This window comes from Astyanax mexicanus, chromosome 5 (assembly GCF_023375975.1).
Source record: "Astyanax mexicanus isolate ESR-SI-001 chromosome 5, AstMex3_surface, whole genome shotgun sequence".
Classification (NCBI taxonomy): Eukaryota; Metazoa; Chordata; class Actinopteri; order Characiformes; family Acestrorhamphidae; genus Astyanax; species Astyanax mexicanus.
In genome coordinates, this window is record NC_064412.1 from 46,593,742 (window position 1) to 46,609,723 (window position 15,982).

General features: G+C 44.5%; 1 protein-coding gene across 1 annotated transcript in view; it reads left to right on the top strand.

Moving 5' to 3' along the window:
• tmem131 (transmembrane protein 131) overlaps window positions 1–15,982 on the top strand; it is a 76,388-nt gene that overhangs the window by 32,034 nt on the left and 28,372 nt on the right. Inside the window, exons 4-10 of the mRNA XM_022685333.2 lie at window positions 7,273–7,341; window positions 8,078–8,198; window positions 9,615–9,731; window positions 9,825–9,947; window positions 11,012–11,092; window positions 11,534–11,684; window positions 11,767–11,823. Coding sequence (XP_022541054.2) covers window positions 7,273–7,341; window positions 8,078–8,198; window positions 9,615–9,731; window positions 9,825–9,947; window positions 11,012–11,092; window positions 11,534–11,684; window positions 11,767–11,823 — 719 coding nt within the window. The remainder of the gene's footprint in view (window positions 1–7,272; window positions 7,342–8,077; window positions 8,199–9,614; window positions 9,732–9,824; window positions 9,948–11,011; window positions 11,093–11,533; window positions 11,685–11,766; window positions 11,824–15,982) is intronic.

Genomic DNA, 15,982 nt, shown 5'->3' on the forward strand with positions numbered 1-15,982 from the left:
TGATTACTTTGGGTGATTGCTCAGGAGATTGCGAGTGTTGCTCTGTGGGTGATTACTGGGGTGATTGCTCAGGAGATTGCGAGTGTTGCTCTTTGTGTGATTACTGGGGTGATTGCTCAGGAGATTGCGAGTGTTGCTCTGTGGGTGATTACTTTGGGTGATTGCTCAGGAGATTGTGAGTGTTGCTCTTTGGGTGATTACTTTGGGTGATTGCTCAGGAGATTGCGAGTGTTGCTCTGTGGGTGATTACTTTGGGTGATTGCTCAGGAGATTGCCAGTGTTGCTCTGTGGGTGATTACTGGGGTGATTGCTCAGGAGATTGCGAGTGTTGCTCTGTGGGTGATTTCTTTGGGTGATTGCTCAGGAGATTGCGAGTGTTGCTGTTTGGGTGATTACTGGGGTGATTGCTCAGGAGATTGCGAGTGTTGCTCTGTGGGTGATTACTTTGGGTGATTGCTCAGGAGATTGCGAGTGTTCCTCTTTGGGTGATTACTGGGGTGATTGCTCAGGAGATTGCGAGTGTTGCTCTGTGGGTGATTACTTTGGGTGATTGCTCAGGAGATTGCGAGTGATGCCTCGCAATGCTCTGTGGGTGATTACTGAGGTGATTGCTCAGGAGATTGCGAGTGTTGCTCTTTGTGTGATTACTGGGGTGATTGCTCAGGAGATTGCGAGTGTTGCTCTTTGTGTGATTACTGGGGTGATTGCTCAGGAGATTGCGAGTGTTGCTCTGTGGGTGATTACTTTGGGTGATTGCTCAGGAGATTGCGAGTGTTGCTCTGTGGGTGATTACTTTGGGTGATTGCTCAGGAGATTGCGAGTGATGCTCTGTGGGTGATTACTGGGGTGATTGCTCAGGAGATTGCGAGTGTTGCTCTGTCAGTTATTACTTTGGGTGATTGCTCAGGAGATTGCGAGTGTTGCTCTTTGGGTGATTACTGGGGTGATTGCTCAGGAGATTGCGAGTGTTGCTCTTTGGGTGATTACTTTGGGTGATTGCTCAGGAGATTGCGAGTGTTGCTCTTTGTGTGAATACTGGGGTGATTGCTCAGGAGATTGCGAGTGTTGCTCTGTGGGTGATTACTGGAGTGATTGCTCAGGAGATTGCGAGTGTTGCTCTGTGGGTGATTACTGGGGTGTTTGCTCAGGAGATTGCGAGTGTTGCTCTGTGGGTGATTACTGGGGTGATTGCTCAGGAGATTGCAAGTGTTGCTCTGTGGGTGATTACTGGGGTGATTGCTCAGGAGATTGCGAGTGATGCTCTGTGGGTGATTACTGGATTGATTGCTCAGGAGATTGCGAGTGTTGCTCTGTGGGTGATTACTTTGGGTGATTGCTCAGGAGATTGCGAGTGTTGCTCTGTGGGTGATTACTTTGGGTGATTGCTCAGGAGATTGCGAGTGTTGCTCTGTGGGTGATTACTGGGGTGTTTGCTCAGGAGATTGCGAGTGTTGCTCTGTGGGTGATTACTGGGGTGATTGCTCAGGAGATTGCAAGTGTTGCTCTGTGGGTGATTACTGGGGTGATTGCTCAGGAGATTGCGAGTGATGCTCTGTGGGTGATTACTGGATTGATTGCTCAGGAGATTGCGAGTGTTGCTCTGTGGGTGATTACTTTGGGTGATTGCTCAGGAGATTGCGAGTGTTGCTCTGTGGGTGATTACTTTGGGTGATTGCTCAGGAGATTGCGAGTGTTGCTCTTTGGGTGATTACTGGGGTGATTGCTCAGGAGATTGCGAGTGTTGCTCTTTGGGTGATTACTTTGGGTGATTGCTCAGGAGATTGCAAGTGTTGCTCTGTGGGTGATTACTGGGGTGATTGCTCAGGAGATTGCGAGTGTTGCTCTGTGGGTGATTACTTGGGGTGATTGCTCAGGAGATTGCGAGTGTTGCTCTTTGTGTGAATACTGGGGTGATTGCTCAGGAGATTGCGAGTGTTGCTTTGTGGGTGATTACTTTGGGTGATTGCTCAGGAGATTGCAAGTATTGCTCTGTGGGTGATTACTAGGGTGATTGCTCAGGAGATTGCGAGTGTTGCTCTGTGGGTGATTACTTTGGGTGATTGCTCAGGAGATTGCAAGTGTTGCTCTGTGGGTGATTACTGGGGTGATTGCTCAGGAGATTGCGAGTGTTGCTCTGTGGGTGATTACTTTGGGTGATTGCTCAGGAGATTGCGAGTGTTGCTCTGTGGGTGATTACTTTGGGTGATTGCTCAGGAGATTGCGAGTGTTGCTCTGTGGGTGATTACTTTGGGTGATTGCTCAGGAGATTGCGAGTGTTGCTCTTTGGGTGATTACTGGGGTGATTGCTCAGGAGATTGCGAGTGTTGCTCTGTGGGTGATTACTTTGGGTGATTGCTCAGGAGATTGCGGGTGATGCTCTGTGAGTGATTACTGGGTTGATTGCTCAGGAGATTGCGAGTGTTGCTCTGTGGGTGATTACTTTGGGTGATTGCTCAGGAGATTGCTAGTGATGCTCTGTGGGTGATTACTGGGGTGATTGCTCAGGAGATTGCGAGTGTTGCTCTGTGGGTGATTACTGGATTGATTGCTCAGGAGATTGCCAATGTTGCTCTGTGGGTGATTACTGGGGTGATTGCTCAGGAGATTGCGAGTGTTGCTCTGTGGGTGATTACTTTGGTTGATTTCTCAGGAGATTGCGAGTGTTGCTCTTTGGGTGATTACTGGGGTGATTGCTCAGGAAATTGTGAGTGATGCTCTGTGGGTGATTACTGGGGTGATTGCTCAGGAGATTGCGAGTGTTGCTCTGTGGGTGATTACTTTGGGTGATTGCTCAGGAGATTGCGAGTGTTGCTCTTTGTGTGATTACTGGGGTGATTGCTCAGGAGATTGCGAGTGTTGCTCTGTAGGTGATTACTTTGGGTGATTGCTCAGGAGATTGCGAGTGTTGCTCTTTGGGTGGATACTGGGGTGATTACTCAGGAGATTGCGAGTGTTGCTCTGTGGGTGATTACTGGAGTGATTGCTCAGGAGATTGCCAGTGTTGCTCTGTGGGTGATTACTGGGGTGTTTGCTCAGGAGATTGTGAGTGTTGCTCTGTGGGTGATTACTTTGGGTGATTGCTCAGGAGATTGCAAGTGTTGCTCTGTGGGTGATTACTGGGGTGATTGCTCAGGAGATTGCGAGTGTTGCTCTGTCAGTTATTACTTTGGGTGATTGCTCAGGAGATTGCGAGTGTTGCTCTTTGGGTGATTACTGGGGTGATTGCTCAGGAGATTGCGAGTGATGCTCTGTGGGTGATTACTGGGGTGATTGCTCAGGAGATTGCAAGTGTTGCTCTGTGGGTGATTACTTTGGGTGATTGCTCAGGAGATTGCGAGTGTTGCTCTTTGGGTGATTACTGGGGTGATTGCTCAGGAGATTGCGAGTGTTGCTCTGTGGGTGATTACTTTGGGTGATTGCTCAGGAGATTGCGAGTGATGCTCTGTGGGTGATTACTGGAGTGATTGCTCAGGAGATTGCCAGTGTTGCTCTGTGGGTAATTGCTTTGGGTGATTGGTCAGGAGATTGCAAGTGTTGCTCTGTGGGTGATTACTGGGGTGATTGCTCAGGAGATTGCGAGTGTTGCTCTGTGGGTGATTACTGGAGTGATTGCTCAGGAGATTGCCAGTGTTGCTCTGTGGGTGATTACTTTGGGTGATTGCTCAGGAGATTGCGAGTGTTGCTCTGTGGGTGATTACTGGCGTGATTGCTCAGGAAATTGTGAGTGATGCTCTGTGGGTGATTACTGGGGTGATTGCTCAGGAGATTGCGAGTGTTGCTCTGTGGGTGATTACTTTGGGTGATTGCTCAGGAGATTGCGAGTGTTGCTCTTTGTGTGATTACTGGGGTGATTGCTCAGGAGATTGCGAGTGTTGCTCTGTAGGTGATTACTTTGGGTGATTGCTCAGGAGATTGCGAGTGTTGCTCTTTGGGTGAATACTGGGGTTATTACTCAGGAGATTGCGAGTGTTGCTCTGTGGGTGATTACTGGAGTGATTGCTCAGGAGATTGCCAGTGTTGCTCTGTGGGTGATTACTGGGGTGTTTGCTCAGGAGATTGCGAGTGTTGCTCTGTGGGTGATTACTTTGGGTGATTGCTCAGGAGATTGCAAGTGTTGCTCTGTGGGTGATTACTGGGGTGATTGCTCAGGAGATTGCGAGTGTTGCTCTGTCAGTTATTACTTTGGGTGATTGCTCAGGAGATTGCAAGTGTTGCTCTGTGGGTGATTACTGGAGTGATTGCTCAGGAGATTGCCAGTGTTGCTCTGTGGGTAATTGCTTTGGGTGATTGGTCAGGAGATTGCAAGTGTTGCTCTGTGGGTGATTACTGGGGTGATTGCTCAGGAGATTGCGAGTGTTGCTCTGTGGGTGATTACTGGAGTGATTGCTCAGGAGATTGCCAGTGTTGCTCTGTGGGTGATTACTTTGGGTGATTGCTCAGGAGATTGCGAGTGTTGCTCTGTGGGTGATTACTGGCGTGATTGCTCAGGAGATTGCGAGTGTTGCTCTTTGGGTGATTACTGGGGTGAATGCTCAGGAGATTGCGAGTGTTGCTCTCTGGGTGATTACTTTCGGTGATTGCTCAGGAGATTGCAAGTGATGCTCTGTGGGTGATTACTGGGGTGATTTGCTCAGGAGATTGCGAGGGTTGCTCTGTGGGTGATTACTTTGGGTGATTGCTCAGGAGATTGCGAGTGTTGCTCTGTGGGTGATTACTGGGGTGAATGCTCAGGAGATTGCGAGTGTTGCTCTCTGGGTGATTACTTTCGGTGATTGCTCAGGAGATTGCAAGTGATGCTCTGTGGGTGATTACTGGAGTGATTGCTCAGGAGATTGCCAGTGTTGCTCTGTGGGTGATTACTTTGGGTGATTGCTCAGGAGATTGCGAGTGTTGCTCTGTGGGTGATTACTGGCGTGATTGCTCAGGAAATTGTGAGTGATGCTCTGTGGGTGATTACTGGGGTGATTGCTCAGGAGATTGCGAGTGTTGCTCTGTGGGTGATTACTTTGGGTGATTGCTCAGGAGATTGCGAGTGTTGCTCTTTGTGTGATTACTGGGGTGATTGCTCAGGAGATTGCGAGTGTTGCTCTGTAGGTGATTACTTTGGGTGATTGCTCAGGAGATTGCGAGTGTTGCTCTTTGGGTGAATACTGGGGTTATTACTCAGGAGATTGCGAGTGTTGCTCTGTGGGTGATTACTGGAGTGATTGCTCAGGAGATTGCCAGTGTTGCTCTGTGGGTGATTACTGGGGTGTTTGCTCAGGAGATTGCGAGTGTTGCTCTGTGGGTGATTACTTTGGGTGATTGCTCAGGAGATTGCAAGTGTTGCTCTGTGGGTGATTACTGGGGTGATTGCTCAGGAGATTGCGAGTGTTGCTCTGTCAGTTATTACTTTGGGTGATTGCTCAGGAGATTGCAAGTGTTGCTCTGTGGGTGATTACTGGAGTGATTGCTCAGGAGATTGCCAGTGTTGCTCTGTGGGTAATTGCTTTGGGTGATTGGTCAGGAGATTGCAAGTGTTGCTCTGTGGGTGATTACTGGGGTGATTGCTCAGGAGATTGCGAGTGTTGCTCTGTGGGTGATTACTGGAGTGATTGCTCAGGAGATTGCCAGTGTTGCTCTGTGGGTGATTACTTTGGGTGATTGCTCAGGAGATTGCGAGTGTTGCTCTGTGGGTGATTACTGGCGTGATTGCTCAGGAGATTGCGAGTGTTGCTCTTTGGGTGATTACTGGGGTGAATGCTCAGGAGATTGCGAGTGTTGCTCTCTGGGTGATTACTTTCGGTGATTGCTCAGGAGATTGCAAGTGATGCTCTGTGGGTGATTACTGGGGTGATTTGCTCAGGAGATTGCGAGGGTTGCTCTGTGAGTGATTACTGGGGTGATTGCTCAGGTGGTTTTCCTTTTGTTCTTCTGATAAACACAGACTGGTGCTGCAGAGACTAGTAAGGGTGTTTTACTGGTCTGACTGGTTTGGAGTTATTGTTCACCTGGTAAATCGATAGGTCCAGTAGGTGCGGAGCTTTAGCAAAGCTGTGTGTGTATCCATTTGATGAATGTGTGTGTGTGTGTTGTAAATTGACAGTGTCTGATGGTATGTGCATATGTGCTCGTGTGTGTGTGGTAAATTGATGGTGTGTTGTTAACTGATGCTGTGTGTGTGTGTGGTGGGGGGGCGGGGCTGGGTAAACTGATTGTGTTTGTGTGTGCGGTAAACTGATTGTGTTTGTGTTTGTAGTAAAATGATGCCGTTTGGCTCTTGCTCATGAATATTCATACATGCAAACATATGGCCTCTGATTGGCTAACAGCACTGTGACACCAGTGAGACTGACAACAGTTAGAAACATTTTAAAATAAAGACATTTTTACACTAATAACAGTCTTTGCAATGTCGTTACTTCTCTGTAAAACGCGAAATCCCCCGGAGATCTTATGGTAACCTATGTAAACATACAGAGTTGGGTAGTCCACGTACAGCAATTAAAAATCCACCCCACCCAGGCAGTTGGAACAAAATTTTAGGGTGTATTTTTACTTTTAACAGAACTGTTTTAAACATACATAGCTACTTATTTCAGTTGTACTTCGCTGGTGGCGTTTAATAGACAAATTCTAACCATTTATTTCTTAGCTAAAAAATTACTGGGCAAAGCAAATGAAACTGAGGTGATATTTGCACAAATAACACAGGAACAAACTGCCATGCTGTTCCTAGCGCTGTTAGCTCCTATCTGATGAGACTGTGTCACTGCCCGGCTTCAGCGCTGCCTCCCAGTGGTTGCAAGCCAAGGTGGGCAAGGCCAAGAATACTAGTTCATGGGTAGTTCATGCTTTTCCTGATCGACTCTTTTTTCGGAATATTGTTTATTTATTAGCTACTGCAGACAATAGAGGTTGTGGAAGAGTTTTATGTGCTGCATCATATACAACTCAGAGAGACCTATTGTATTTCACAAAGAACTAGAAAAAAGTGGATTTTAGCGAAAGGACAACTGTAATAAACTAAATGAAGTTTAGCAGATAAGCAGATAAGAATATCTTGGATTCTTACTGTCCACAATCAAGTACAAGTTAAAGAAAATGTTTGCGGTACTGTCCCAACTTTCTGAGGGTTGTATTTCTGAGTAACTTAGATAAATAGGTTTAGTAAGTCTACCCTGATTCAAACACAAGGATTTTGTTTTGTAAATGGAGCATCCCCGTGTGATGCCTTTTTTTTTTTTTTTTTGGTTGTGTTGATCTTATACCTGCTGTTCTTGTGTTTTGCAGTGCATCCTCACAGAGGGGGAACAGCAGACCTATACGATTTGAGCCCCCAATGCTGGACTTTCATGAACAGTGAGTGCCATTACAGTTCTGTACTTTTTGTGTTCTTTAAATCACTGACCAAATGTCATGAACATCTCTTTTACGTCTGTTGAGTTCTGCAAAAAGCCACTTCCTCATTTTAACCTGCAGCTTTTCCTCTCAGCAGGCAGGATTGTTTCCTGTGGGTTATAGAATGTTAAACTGTGTTTTCTTTGGAGTTTAGATAAGGAGAGTTTGAATATAATCACTGTGCATGATCTTAAATCAGGATTATATGGTTAAAATATATTACAATATATTTTTTTAATTCCAATATAAACAGTATAGAAGTCATAAAACACTGGCACTGCCAGGCTACATTAGTGTGTTCTGCTCTTTGTGTAAATATTAACAGAATTCAGATATTTAACAATAATTTTAACTGTTTTTTTTAGCTGGATTATGCACTCAGGGTTGATGACAGGTTGAGTACTTAAATCAGCTTGAATTGATTTGAATTATTAGATGCATTAATATGGGTAAAATTACAGTACAATAAATTAATTAAGCAGCCCTACCCTTTAAATAAATGTATTTAGGTATAAACTTTGTTAGATTATCTTAGATTCTGAATGTATGTAATAACGGATATCAGTGTTTGTGTGACTCTTGACCTCAGCATTCTCCCTGTTAAAAAAACAAAAGATCCTCTGTCTGCCAGTAGCTAATTTCAGCATGTCCTGTTGTTTAGATACAAATCATTTTTTGTTTTGTGTGTTTTTTTTAGGCCAGTTGGGATGCCAAAAATGGAGAAAGTTTACTTGCACAATCCCAGTTCAGAAGAAATTAGTTTAATATCAATATCGGCAACAACAGCGCATTTTCACGCTTCATTTTTTCAGAGTAGGGTAAGTGGTATATACTATATGCTAATATATATATATATACGTATATATATATACGTATATATATATATATATATATATATATATATATATATATATACGTATATATATTTATATATATATATATATATATATATATACATATATATATATATACGTATATATATATATATATATATATATATATATATATATATATATATATATATATATATATATATATATACGTATATATATATACGTATATATATATACGTATATATATATATATATATAAGTAACCCTGCTGTAGTGTTAACAGAGGCTCACTGTGTAACTGAATAGAGGAAGCTGTAGGACCAGTTTCTGAAGTGTTGGGACAAACATGTTAATGTCTACTTCCTGTTCAGGGCTTTAAAAAAGAAGAGAAGAAATTCTCCACTTCCTCTTCTATTCCTCCAACACTGAGTGCCTGTCTGTGGACAATCTCACATCTCATATTAGTGTTACCATTTCTTTTTAATTTAGTTTTTTGTTTATTTAAATGCTTCTTTATTAAATATTTAAATAAATAAGAATCATTACACATGGAAAAGATCCAAATCTCTTTCCTAGTTTTCCTTACTATTCAGAGCTTTATTGTGTAAACACACACACACATGCACACACACTTCAGGCGGTAATAAATTAAGCACCTCCCACCTGTTCATGACACCTACATAAATTAGCTCTGTGCTGACCTTCTCAGCTCCTCATAGTGTATAGCTAACGGGGCCAAATGTCATTTATCAGTGAGTTAAATGATGTTGGGTGTAATTTGTATCTGTAGATATGTAAGAATATGTAGGAAAATGTGGAAAGAATGTTTCAGTGGATATTTGGGTAGATTTTAGAGCTGTGGTTTGACTATTAAAATGTGACAGTATGATTAATAAAAATGTAATACAGGGGTTACCATTCAATATATTGTGATACTGTAAGAAATATAATATTGCAATTTTTGAAATAAAATAAAAAAAAAACATATGATAAGTATAAAATCTGAGTAAAGGAAAGCTTCTTTTTATCCAATCAGAGCTGTGTATTTTACCACAGAGTACCGCACTGTTATCTGGTGGGTGGGACTAAATTACAGCACTTAATAAACCACTTTCTAATAAACCACCAGTCTTTACATGTACACTAATAATCAATATTGTCTTTTTGAAAATCTATACAATACTGCAACACAAGATATCACCATACAATACAATATCCATATTTCCTTTCACTCCTAGTGAATAAAAATAATATATATATATATATATATATATATATATATATATATATATATATATATATATATATATATATATATATATTTCAGTAAGATACTGGTTCTTTGTTGATATGATTGATGAAATAAGATATTATAGTATATTTGTTTTGCTGTTTCTGCAGATAATTCCACCGGGAGGAAACACCTCGTTTGACGTGGTATTTCTTGCTCGGGTTGTAGGGAATGTAGAAAATACATTATTTATTAACACATCTCACCATGGAGTGTTCACATACCAGGTCTGTTCTCCACCTTAAAGTTCTGATCATATCTTATGTTTTCAGAAGTTATTTTTGGGGAGTATTGACTTCTAACTTGTGCTGTTCCTGCAGGTGTTTGGTGTGGGCATCCCGAACCCGTACAGACTCAGGCCGTTTGTCGGGGCGAGAGTTCCAGTAAACAGTAGCTTTTCTCCACTTATAAACATCTTCAACCCCCACAGCGAACCTCTGCAGGTAGGCCTGTCACAATAATATCCTATCAACCCCGGTATAGCATATGGACAGTCTCATAGTCTAATGAATTTTAGTTATATATATAAAGTATGTATAACATAATTTTTATTGTTTTTCTATTTTATATTTGTTGTTATTTTGAGATTATTTACTGCTAATGTTTATTAAAATAATAGACCAAGTTTTGATGCATTTAAATAATGCTGAAATTAAATTGTTTTAAAGCAGGTGACCTGTAAAGATGGTGGGACAAATAAAGTCAAGTTTCTAAAATGATTCTGTTCTTCTGCAGTACAGATTTATGCTAACATTACTGGTTTTAAGTAGACTAGACTTACATTACTTAACAAGAGTATTTAAAACTAATTCAGTCCAGTAACAGCAGAGTTTAGCTCTGTTTATATGCAGTTATAGGCTGTATGAATAGTGTCTTGACTAGCTAAATAGCTAACGCAGCTGTATTACAAGTGTTATCTGACTGTTCTGATCACATAATATTCATTATAAATAATTTCTCCCTTCGTCAGTCTTTGACATTTTCATTTAGTTTTTATTAGTTGACAAAAAGTGTAAAAAAAATTGGCATGGTTTAAATTTTTTTTATTTTTGGTCTAGTTTTCGTCATGAAAAATAGGTCGTCAATGAAGGTTTTTTGTCATAGTTTTTTTTAACAAAATTAACACAAGCACCATTTTGATTTTATTTATTCATTTATTTTTTGTATCCAATTCTAATGTCTAACTAAATATGTTTAGTAGTTAAACATTTATTGTGCTTTAAATAGCTGAATATTGTTTATCGCAGTTATTTCTTGGGCATTTTGTTATTATATTACACAGTTAAACAGAACCAAGTTCAGGATGTGTTGTAGCCTGTGTTGCTGTAGTTGGGCATTGGTATATATTCAGCAATAAATAAAAGCATAACAAATTTAAGCTTTTCTAATTAATGTGCAGCTCTGTGAACCCTTCAGGCTGCAGTGTTGCTCTTCACTTTATTAGTGGTGTAAGCAGAGATGTTTGCAGTGTGCCCTTCATATATTTTTGTTCCATGTTCTGTTCCAGGTTGTGGAGATGTACTCAAGTGGGGGTGATCTGCACTTAGAGCTGCCCACTGGCCAGCAGGGTGGCACCAAAAAATTATGGGTGAGCCTAATTCTGCTATTGTTCTGCTGTTCTGCAGCAGACTGGCTGGACAAATAGCTGATACTATTGTTAAAATGAAAAAAAAAACATATATTCCACCATGTGGGAGAGATTTATGACACCAGGATTGACCTAATACTTATTTTAGTAAATTTATACAAAAAATATAACAAATTAACACAGAGATATGTACCTAATTCTTGGATTGGGAGCACCATATTGGTTAGATAGGGTAGCTCTTCTGCTATTTAAGATATTTCTGTCAGGTCTGTAGATTACTTTGAATACCAGTCCAACAAATCCTATTACTCTCCTCACTCAGACCCGCTCAGACTGGCAGTGCTACAGTAGGCGTGGTGTGGCTGTACCTCAGTCTGTGTGTGTGAGTCTGTGTATATAAGTGTGTGATGTACTGTGTTGTGTGTGTTTGTGTGCGCGCAGGAGATCGCCCCGTTTGAGACGAAGGGTGTGATGAGGGCCAGCTTCTCGTCGCGGGATGCTGACAACCACACCGCCTTCATCAGGATAAAAACCAACGCCTCCAATGAGGACGAGTTCATCATCCTCCCAGTGGAGGTGGAGGTCACCACAGGTCAGACCCCCCTCACTTCACTTTATTTCAGTTTACTGCATTAGAGATTTATTTAACTAATTATGTTAATTTTCTCCCTCAGCGCCTGGTATTTACTCCTCAACAGAGATGTTGGACTTTGGTACGCTTCGATCACAAGGTAGGGTGTTTGTTGGTCTTACAGCAGCTTTTATATTGAAGATGGTGCAAAAATAGCATTTTTATATTCCAGGAAAGTGTCAAATATGAAAGTGACTGTCACATAAGAGTTCTTTTGCTAAGTGCGGACCACGCCTTATAGAAGTAGAAAAGGAGGAAGAAAAAGGGGAGGGAACTCGGGGAAATTTGGGCTGGAGTTCTGAACTGCGTGCTGAAGAAGCGTGCAGTTATATCCCCCCCTTTTTATTTAATGAGAAGTGGAAGAGTAGAAAAAAGGGGGTTGTAGGGGAGGAGGTGGGTTGCGAAGTTTTCGTCACGAGAGGTAGTTAGTTAGGGGAGGTATTTATAGGACGGTTGATTGATACGGGGTGGAGTTAGAACGTAGAGTTTGGGCGTGGTCCTTCTCCCAAACTTTTGTTATTACATAACATCATTTTGCTAAGTGCGGACCACGCCTTATAGAAGTAGAAAAGGAGGAAGAAAAAGGGGAGGGAACTCGGGGAAATTTGGGCTGGAGTTCTGAACTGCGTGCTGAAGAAGCGTGCAGGTATATCCCCAAAATATGGAGCTTATAATGAAGCTAGTTTGAGATGAGCCTGTCTCAAATCGTCTGGTTTGGAACGGATGTATAAGTGGTACGCCTGAGAAGACCACCGTCCTAGAAGCTTGATGACGTGCTCGGGGATTCCTTGTCTGGAGGCGTTGGATGCTGCACCGATGCGGAATGAGTGGGCGGAGAATTGGTCTGGTGAGTAACCGTTGACTGAAAGGATGCGGCGGAAATGTGTGTGGAACCAGTGCCTTGTGATAATACTACCAGATTCCGTAGTGAACAGAGGATCTGAAGGTGATGCTTGTTGAGAGAGCCGGAGATTTAGGTGGTGGACGAGTGGTTCGTACGGGCTGAGGGGTGAGTCAAATTTAAACAGATGGAGGATCGTGGTTTTGCCAAGTTGGTCAGTTTTGCTTCGCTTGATTTTAAAGGTGAGAGTATCCGAGTCCAGGATGCTGAGATCTGATATGAGGGGGTATGAAAAGGAGTTGTGGGAGATTTTAAGTGAAGTGAATTCTGAGCATCTGAGGAATCCGAAGTATGCCAGGAGAAATGTTGTCGGAGGGTAAAAGCCTGATCGGAGGGTTTGAATGCAACGATGGAGGATTTCTGGTGAGATGGGAGCTCGTTCGTGTGAGGATGGAGTTTCTGATTTTTGGATTCCTTTCAGGAGGAGAGAAATTTGAGGGTGATTAGAGGAAGGGTGTGGTAAGCCAGTGATTAGTTTAGTGAAAAAATTGATAGCTGCCAGATGGACTCTGAGTGATGAGGAACGGGCTGAATGTTGAGTGTGAATGAAAGTAATATAAGCTGCTATAACGGATGGATGATGAGAAGGGAAAGATATATTATCTGTGGAGTGGAAATTTTTGTATGCTTTCCAGCTTGACCAGTAAGTAGAGAGTGTCTGTGGGGAAACGGCTGAAAGGATGGTTTGTTTTGCTTGGAGGATTAGTTCGTTCAGACGGGGGTTAGGTGTAGTGTAGTTAGTGAAAATGGAGGTACCGGCGTTGGGTTGCAGTCTGCATGCGGAGCCAAGGATCTGAATTTCTGGAATTGAAAGCGAGAAAGAGAGTCAGCAATAGAGTTGGATAAACCTGGGATGTGGACAGCTTTAATTATGAACTGATGCTTAATGGAGTGCCAAGTGAGGCGACGGATAAAAGGCATTATTTCTAGCGATTTTGATCGACTTTTGTTGATGATGTGGACCGCGGCGAGATTGTCTGAATGGAGTAAAATTGATTTTCCTGACCATTCATGTCCCCAAAGGAGGGCAGCGACGACTATAGGATAAATCTCCCAGAGCGCAGAAGAATCGCGCAGGTGCGCAGCGGAGCGGACGAATTGCTTCGGCCGGGCAGAGGCGAACCAGCGTCCGTCGTAATAGCCGCCGAAACCAGAGGAAGGTGCAGCATCAGTGAACAGCTGAACATCAGAAGGGCTGGAAGCTGCGTCGTCATAGAAAAAGGAGATCCCGTTCCAGTGGCGGAGGAGAGAGAGAGCCAGAAACGGAGCTCCGACGTGCAGTATTCGTCGAGCGTGACGAAATGGTGGAGGGATCGGACAGAAGAAGACAAGCGAAGGAGATGGGAGATGAAAGAACGACCCTGAGGTATGATTTGGGTAGCGTAATTAAAGTGGCCGAGCAGGGAAAGAAGCTGCTGCTTAGTACGGGTGGGAAAACTGAGAAAGTCGGAGATGAAAGAAGTGACGCGATTAAGCTTTTCCTGAGGAAGAGAAGCTTGGAAGGAAGCGGAGTCGAGAATGATCCCGAGGAACTCCAGGGACGTGGCGGGACCCACGGTCTTCTCCTTCAAAATCGGGACTCCGAGACGAGTGAAAGTGCTGGTCACGGCGTCGAGGCCCCGCGAGGGGGGCGAGGAAGGTGAGTCAACGACGTGAAAATCATCCAGGAGGTGGAGCACGAACGGGAGCCTGTGTTTATTCAGCAAGATCCAGCACAGCGCCTCAGCGAAGGAATCAAAAAGCTTTGGGCTGCTTTTGCACCCAAAAGCAAGGCGAACGGAAAAGTAAAACTGATCGTCCCAGCGGACTCCAAAAAGGTGCCAAGAGTCAGGATGGAGGGGTAGGATTTTAAAAGCTGAGATGATGTCGGCCTTCGACAGCCAAGCACCTCTGCCGGCCAACTTGATGGCTTCGATGGCACAATCCACGGTCGCGTAACGGAGAGAAAATTCAGAACTAGGGATGAGGCTGTTGATGGACGGGTCCGAAGAGCCATGCGGAGCCGAGAGATCAATTATGATCCTCTTTTTGCCAGAGTATTTTCGTGTGGCAATGCCCAAAGGATTGATGCGAAATACGGAAAAGGGGGGCGTTGAGAAAGGACCGATAATGAAACCACTGGAGAGCTCCTGTTGCAGAAGAGAAGACATGACATCGGGCTCGGCCAGAGCGGAAAGGAGGTTAGGACAGGTGAGAGAAGAGCTCGGCGAGGCGACGAGACCGGGGTAGAAGCCAAATAGAAAGCCGTCCAGGAGGCTGCAAACGAAGGAGGTGTCAGGGTGAGCAGACAGGTCAGCGGCGAGAGCCGGTATGTTGACCGGGGTGGAGAGGAACCGTAACAGTCAGCTCCGGCCGAACTTGGGGGGACGCGTTGGGCAGCAGGAGAGAAAGTGCGCCAAACCGCATCGAGAGCAAACGTGCAGCCTTCGACAGGAGGAAGCAACCCAACAACCCAAATGGTTGAAATTGTTGCAAACCATCTGCCCGTCGAGAAAAACGATAGGGTGGCCGAAGCTGTCGCGGGCGCCCGAAGAGGACGGGCGCACGGGAGCGGCGCGCGCCGAGGAATGTTGGACGGGGGCCGGAGGGGCGGTGGAGGCTGCCTGGGAACAAACAGAAGCAGGATGAGAGGGGCCGCCACACGCGGAGCAGGAGAGGGAGCTACGTCCCGTGAAAACGTGGCAATAAAGTTCCAGGTCTGGGGCGCCCCAGAATGTAGCAAGGTTCCACTGTGTAAGACGAGCTGCGGCGCGGGCTGAGAAGAGGCGGTGATATTCGTAGAAACCAGAGCCTCCGAAATGGATAGCCATATCCAAAATCAAGGACAGATAGTCGTCCAATTCCTGGCGACGTGATGGAAAAACCGAACAGATGACATCCCTGAAGATGGAGAAGTCAAAGGCGAATTCGGCTGCAGAGAGGATTTTGGAGACGCGGGGGCCTGGTTGATGCAAGGTAAGTGAGATGTCGCCGGCGTCGATGACACGGGGAGCAGAAGAAGTGGAGGGGAGAAGTAGGGAGGAAAAATCGACATCCGCACCTTGAAGAATGCGGTTCCGCAGAGAGGAGGAGACCAGGTGAGGGTTGAACATCCGTGCGTTGGCCGGGGGGGCAACAGGCGGTGCCATAGACAGGGAGAAAAAAGTTCCGCTTTGGGAGCAGAACGGGGGAAAGGGACGCCGCGGTCCTTCAAAACCCGCTGTAACTTTACAACAGTCCAATCGGACATGCGAGGAGGCTGGGATTTACCAGAAGAGAGGGGCTCGGCCGGGGAAGGGGGTGCGGGGCCGGCTAAGGAAGCCGGGCGCCCAGAGCGGCGAGCCCGACCAGGAGGAGTAGGGGAAGGAGGAGAAGAGCG